The sequence below is a fragment of the Tachyglossus aculeatus genome, chromosome X2 (genome assembly GCF_015852505.1).
Source record: "Tachyglossus aculeatus isolate mTacAcu1 chromosome X2, mTacAcu1.pri, whole genome shotgun sequence".
Lineage (NCBI taxonomy): Eukaryota > Metazoa > Chordata > Mammalia > Monotremata > Tachyglossidae > Tachyglossus > Tachyglossus aculeatus.
This window is the reverse complement of record NC_052100.1, coordinates 23,207,511-23,214,681: the sequence shown is the minus strand read 5'-3', so window position 1 is coordinate 23,214,681 and position 7,171 is coordinate 23,207,511. Positions and strand designations below refer to the sequence as shown.

Genomic DNA, 7,171 nt, shown 5'->3' with positions numbered 1-7,171 from the left:
ATTCTCTCCTTTCCCCTGCCCTCTAAATTCGATCCTTTTCCCTGGCTCTTCCCCTTCCTCGACTGGGCAATCCCTCAAGGTTCAGTTCTGGGTGCCCTGTATTCTCCACCTACACTCAAGGAGAACTCATCTGGTTCCACAGATTCAATTGCCATCTCCATACAGATGATTCCCAAATCTACCTTTCCAGCCCCAACCCCTCTCTCTTCTTCAGTCTCACATTTAGTAATAGTAATAATCATAATAACTATGGAATTTGTTAGCGTTTACATGTGCCAAGCACTGTTCTTAGCACTGGGGTAGATACAAGATAATCAGGTTGTCCCACGTGGGGCTCACAGTCTTAATCCCCATTTTACAGATGAGGTAACAGGCACAGAGAAGTTAGTTGGCTTGCCCAAGGTCACACAGCAGATAAGTGGCAGAGCAGGAATTAGAACCCACTTCTTCCAACTCCCAAGACTGTGCTCTTTCCACTAAACCACGCTGATTTCCTCCTGCCTTCAGAACATCTCTACTTGGATGTCCCACCAACACCTCAAAGTTAACATGTCCAAAACAGAGCTCCTCATCTTCGCACCCAAATGCCCTCCTCCCCTGACTTTCCCATCAGTGTAGATTATACCACTATCTTCCCTGTCTCACAATCCTTGCCATTACCCTTACTCATCCCTCCCATTCAACTGACATATTCAGCTTGCCACCAAACCCTCTCTAGATCCCACTTCACTTCCCAACTCCTCCTCCATCTCCCTCTTACCATTCCTGACCAAATACATCGAACAAGTTGTTTACACCTTCCGCCTTCACTGCTGCCTCTCCTCCAATTCCCTCCTTTAGCGCCTGCAGTTCAGCTTCCACCCACTCCAGTCCACTGAAATTGCCCTCTCCAAAAGTCACGACTGTACTCCATCTTAATCCTACTTGACTTTTCAGGGAGTGCAAAAGTGTTTCAGAGCTATTTTTCTGTTTTTGTCTTTCCTTCTAAATTGTAAACTCCTTTTGGACAGGGTCTATCTATTAATGATATGTTGTTTGTAAAATCCCAAGCACCTAGAACAGTATTAAAATGCTCCACAAACCATAGCCACATTTTCTTTCTGTCAACTCCCTATGGGATTGTAAATTCCTTGAGGCAGGAAATAATATATTTTATGTCTAGTCCCCCAACACTCTGTACTTGGATTTTGCCCTTGTCTTTGCACCTTTTATTCACCCCTCCCTCAGCTCTGCAATTTATATTAATATCTGTCTCCCCCTCTAGTCGGTTAAACTCGTTGTGGGCAGCAAATCTATCAACTCTGTTATATTGTGCTCTCCCAAGGGCTTAGTACAGTGCTGTGCACACAGTAAGTGCACAATAAATATGATCAATTGGTACTGATGGGTATGAAGGCGTTTGAGAACTCCCGTAGCCTACCTAGGGTGGGACAGAAACCCACTGAGAGCTCTGGCTGTTCTAAGAGGTGGGGAGGCACTCAAAAGCAAACTGAATAATTTGGGAGCCTGTTGGCAGTGTAGAATGTGCCAGCTCAATAGAGAGAGTAAAGATTATTTCCTTGGACTCGGCGATGTGAACGCCTGGTACATTTAATTCATTCAATCATATTTATTGAGCACTTACTGATGGCGGCAGTTGTTCCAGATGGCCACCAAGTCGCCGGGCGACTAAAGAATTAGACAGCATGTGACTGCCGAAAGTTTTAATAAAGTTTTATTGGTAAGGCCGAAGACCAAATAGGGGGTAACGCACCCGGCGGGCTCATTTCCTTAAGGGAAAAGGCCCCGAGTGCCCGCTACAGCGGGCTTATATACTGCTGTTGCTGATCACAGTGATTGGTAGATTTGAAAACAGTGGGGACTGGATTGGTGCAGATCTGGAGAGTTGGGAGGAGTCTATCTCCTTATGTGGTTTGGTTCCTGGACCCAGCCAGTGGGCTGCAGGGTCTAAGGCCCATACCAAATATGGCGACAGGACCACGTACATTCAAACAATATCTGCAACCTTTCCATGGTGCATGGGGGGGGGGGGGGGGGGCGGGGGGCATCATTACTGTGTGCAGAGCACTGTACTAAGCACTTATGCTTTGCAGGTGTTAACTCTGCTAACTGGGATCCACATACAGGGAACTGGGAGAGTTCACACTTTATAGAAGGGAAGAGGGTGAAGACTCGGGAGACACAAAGGGTGTTTAAAAAGGAGTGCCGTTTAGCTTTGGGAATTTGAGCTACAGGGAGCAGAAAGATAAAGCTGAAGACCCCGAAAGAAGCATTTGTCATCAGAGAAGTCATCCGTGTGAGTAACCCTCCGCAGAAATCCCTTATCTAAGAATGATTCATGGGCCTCTACTGCTGGTACCATGGGTCTGATCTTGGGAAATGGCTCTGACCTTGCAGAGGATTGCAGGGTCAGAGCAGGTGGGCGGTTGGTTCATGGACGGCAATGGGAGGTGATCAGTGGTAGGACAAGAGAAAGAAGTTTGCAGAGGGAGACAGCAGGAAGTGAAGAGGAAAAGGGGGTAGAAGTCGTGTAGAAAATGGGTCACGGTCAGAACGGGATTAAAATCCCCATGTACTCCCAGGCCTATTTGATTTGGGGGGCCCCTCTTGTGGCCCATCATTGCATCATTCTGAATACGGGGCAATGTAATTATTTCACTGTCCCACAGTCTCCAACCTGGGAGCTAGTCTCTCTACCACTGCTTTCCTCTCTTGCACTCTTTTCCCTTTGACTTCCCTAGACTCCTGCCATCAAAAGGATATGGGAGGGGGCATCTAGGCCTCAGCACCAGAGATCAGATCGAGCATTAGAAGGTTTACCACCTGACACTTTATAGTTAAATCTTAGTAAGGTTTAGATTGGGCTCTATTTTAGAATATTCTAAGAAACTGGAATATTAGAAGGTTAGGGGGTGTGGAGTTACTATCTGGAGTGGCTTTAGGCATTGGCTTCCCCTCGCCTCTGCCCAATATCACAGGGTGAGGGGCTGCAGCCCCCAAAATCCCTAATTAATCCAACCTGGATGTAGCAAAAAACTGGGGAACGAGTCAAGATGGAGCCTAATGGAAGGGAAACTGATCAGTTTTCTCAAGGAGAAACAACCCAGTTCAATTGCCAAAGACCATTGAATTCACTCCTGTCTTGTCCAGCCCTTGAAGGGGGCATTCTCCCCTCTGCTGAGGGACATAGCTGCGTGCCAAGGAGAACAGTTGACTCTGTTCTGTTGGGCAGGAGGAAGGTCAGTGTATGACTCCCAAGTTCCCATCTGTGAAAAGAGCCTTCCTTCCCAACTAGACAGTGACTTTTACATCTCTCTTTAGGAACCTGGTGACCATGGATCTGGCAAACGATCTCCAGGAAGAGCTGACCTGCTCTGTCTGCATGGATTACTTCATTGACCCCGTGACCATCAGCTGTGGACACAGTTTCTGCCATCTGTGTCTCCTCAAGTGTTGGGAGGACACCCAGACATCCTTCTCCTGTCCAGAGTGCCGTGGGGCCTGTGATCTGAAAGATTTCCAGATCAATCTGCGTCTGAAGAAGCTGGCAATAATTGGGAAACAGCTCAGACCCCGCCTACTTAAGAATTCGACTGGAGAGGGACTATGCGGGAGGCACCAGCAGGCCCTAAAGCTGTTCTGCCAGCAGGATGGAAGTCTAATCTGTGTGTCATGTTTCAATTCTGAGGCTCACAGAGATCACAGTGTGTATCCCATTGAGGATTCGGCTGACTTCTACAGGGTAAGTTGTCTGAGCTATGCAGATAACATATTGTCAGGACAAATAGCTGAATAAATAAATATTCATTTGAATCTACCTGTATACTTAAGTTCTAAGGTTGGCAATGAAATGCAGAAGTGCTAATGGTGGTTATTGGCTTGTCACAACTTGATCTTGGCTTGATTTGATTTGATGGGGAAGGCTTCCTGGAAGAGTAGGGATTTCAGGACAACTTTGAAGACCGGGAGAGCTGAGCTGTAGCCTGGCGGAGGGAGGGTGTTCCAGGCTGAAGGAGGAACTCGCGGGACTCTCCCTATGCCGCTCTCCCAGATATCAAAGAGCTCCTTGATTTCTGGGTGAGAGGCACAGGGAGATTCCTTCCGAGTGTCATTTCTCTGGGGCTCATTAACTTTCCATCTTCACACTCATCCCGAAATTATACAGATCAGAATCAGAGACTTCCCTAAGTGATTCAAGATGGCTTTCTTTTACAGGGAACATTCCAGGAGCTTCTTAATCATTTATGGAAAGAAATGGAGCAAGTTCAGGCACTGCTGTCCAAAGAGAGGAAAAAAATTAGAACGTGGAAGGTAAGTGCTTAGTCTTGTCTGCTCTGTGTCCCACCTTATCATGGCGGGGTGCCAACTTCAGCTTGCTTAACCGTTCCATTGCAATCCTTGTTCTGGCAGGAGGAAATACAGATTTGGAGACAGAATATCGTGATTGAATTTGAGAAAATGCACCAATTCCTGGATGAGGAGGAAGAAAAGCAACTTAAGAGATTGGAGGAGGAGGAAGTAGCCAATCAGCAGAAACTGCTTCAGAATGAGGAGAGACTGTCCCAACAGAACCGCAACCTGCAGTTCCTAATCACCGAGATGGAAGAGAAATGCCAAGGAGAGGACGTGGCATTGCTGCAGGTGAGGGTCCAGGAAATAAGAATGAGAGAGAATCTGGGACATGGGCAAGAGAAGACACTGAGAGAAAATAATAATTCTGGTAGCTGTTAAGCGCTTACTATGTGCTTACTATGTGCCAAGCACTGTTCTAAGCACTGGGGTAGATACAAGTTAATCAGGTTGGACACAGTCCCTGTCTTACATGGGGGAGAGTATAATACAATGGAGTTGGTAGACACATTCCCTGACCACAACGAGCTCACAGTCTCAGAGGGGGAGACAGACATTAATATAAATAAATTATGGATGCATGCATAAGTGTTGCGGGGCTGAGGGAGGGATGAATAAAGGAAGCAAATCAGGGTGACACAGAAGGGAGTGGGAAATGAGGGCTTAGTCAAGGAGAAGCTTCAATAAGGCTTTTGAGTAATTATTGGATAGGAAGAGAGAGGATGTTCCAGGCCAGAGGCAGGACAAGGGTGAGAGGCTGGCAGTAAGATAGAAAAGGAAATTAAATTATCAGGGAATTTAGCTCTTGCGCCATGAAAAGATGTGGTGACCCCACGGAGAACCACATTATAGAAAACTGAAGGAAAGGAAGGGATCAATGGACCCTGTACTAACCCTCTGTCTTCTTTCTTAGGATGTGAGAGGAACATTGTTCAGGTACGTATGTTTTCTGGGCCCCACTGTGGCTCACATGATGATGATGATGGCATTTATTAAGCACTTACTATGTGCAAAGCACTGTTCTAAGTGCTGGGGAGGTTACAAGACGATCAGGTTGTCCCACAGAGGGCTCACAGTCTTAATCCCCATTTTACAGATGAGGTCACTGAGGCACAGAAGTTAAGTGACTTGCCCAAAGTCACACAGCTGACAGTTGGCAGAGCCGGGATTTGAACCCCTGATCTCTGACTTCAAAACCCAGGCTCTTTCCACTGAGCCATGCTGCTTCTCATGAGAAGCAATGGAGTCCGTGTGGATGATAGTATAAGCCTGGGGGTCCTTGAGTCTGTCCTGCTATTTAGGGGCATGGTGTGATTGGGTGGTGTGTGTTTGGGGGGGTGGGAGAGGGGTTGGGAGAAGTTGTGTGATGCAAGGTTTGTAGCTGACTCTGTGTTCTTTTCCAGGAGTTCAGCCATGCTGCAGCAATGGCCAGAAGCCTGCTCTTTGGAGCTGAGTGTGTGCTCTATCCCTGGGATAAGGGAAATGCTCAGCAAACATGCCGGTGAGTGGGAGCCCAGCTGCTCTTGATTGTGTAGTTCACATCCCAAAGTATTAAAAGACCTCTAATTGGCTCAGCAATCCAGACAGCCTAGATGTGCTTTGAGGACAGAAATGAGTTCCTGGAAGGCCCTAAGAAAAAGACCATAAGAGAACTCTCTCTCTTCCCCAATAACATGGACCTGCCCATGGATTCAGTTAACTCTGAGACTCCTGATGTGAGGTTCTCCTCTCAGCCTCTGGAATATCGTAGGAATAATATGTGTGACCTCCCCTAATTTTTTTATTTTCTCTGCAGTGGATGTAACTCTGGACCCAAGCACAGCCAGTCCATATGTCATCGTGTCTCAGGATCGGAGAAGTGTGAGAATCGCGGAGACCCCGCCCGATGTGCCCAACCACCAAGACAGATTTGACAACTGTACCAGCGTCCTGGGCTCCCAAGCGTTCACATCAGGACGGCACTATTGGGAGGTGGAAGTGGGGGACAAGGCAGAGTGGGAGGTGGCTGTGAGTTATGAGTTTAGGGGTCAAAAGCATCGCATGCGATTCTTGCAAGAGAAGACATTCTCACTTTTCAGCACCCATAGTGGAAATGGGGACGGTCCCTGCATTACATTCCCTGGTAACAGGGTGCCTGTTCGCCGGGTTGGGGTGTTCCTGGATTATGAAGCCGGAATCCTCTCCTTCTACAATGCCACAGAGAGCTACCTCATCTACAGCTTCCTCCCTACCCGCTTCTCTGGACCAGTGCGACCCATCTTCTCCCCATGTCTCATGTATGGGCAACATGATCAAGAGCCAATTACCATCTGCCCGGTGAATGACATCATTCTTTGAATAGTCCTGGTGACCCATCCTTGAGGAATTCAAACCTTCAGTGCCTCTTTTCCTTTACCCAAGTTAGGCAAGCCCTCAGGCCTCTCATCCTGTTACTTCCTTCAGGATCATGTTCATATAAGATGTTTAAGCCCCTTCAACTATAGGAGACAGGGCCACAGCTTTGTCTTTTCCTTCTGAGTTTTGGTGATTCTATAATTGCTATTGCCTAGCAGTGTGGATACATCTCCTTGGATCATGGTCACAATTGTTCACAAATCTGTCCCGAGTCCAATGAGCTAATAAATCTATAAAGAAACTATCACAGGTAATTTTGTCTCTTTTCTCAGAGGTAGATTGATTGGTTAATTGTGAAAGGAAACTGTTGATGGCAACTGCCTTTCATCTACAACATACACTCCCCCGCAGAAGCCACAACACCAACACCCCAACCTCCCAACATAGTTAGCCATGTGACATGGAAAAGGATCTGAAGGAATGCCAT

At 47.1% G+C, this 7,171-nt stretch overlaps 1 protein-coding gene across 1 annotated transcript; it reads left to right on the top strand.

Moving 5' to 3' along the window:
* Window positions 1–3,334: 3,334 nt before the first annotated feature.
* LOC119949177 (probable E3 ubiquitin-protein ligase TRIML1) lies at window positions 3,335–6,687 on the top strand. The gene is made up of 8 exons (XM_038770720.1): window positions 3,335–3,742; window positions 4,216–4,311; window positions 4,411–4,490; window positions 5,171–5,175; window positions 5,264–5,286; window positions 5,754–5,851; window positions 5,960–6,096; window positions 6,146–6,687. The coding sequence occupies exons 1-8, from the start codon at window positions 3,335–3,337 to the stop codon at window positions 6,685–6,687; spliced, it is 1,389 nt and encodes a 462-aa protein (XP_038626648.1).
* The last annotated feature ends 484 nt before the right edge of the window (window positions 6,688–7,171 follow it).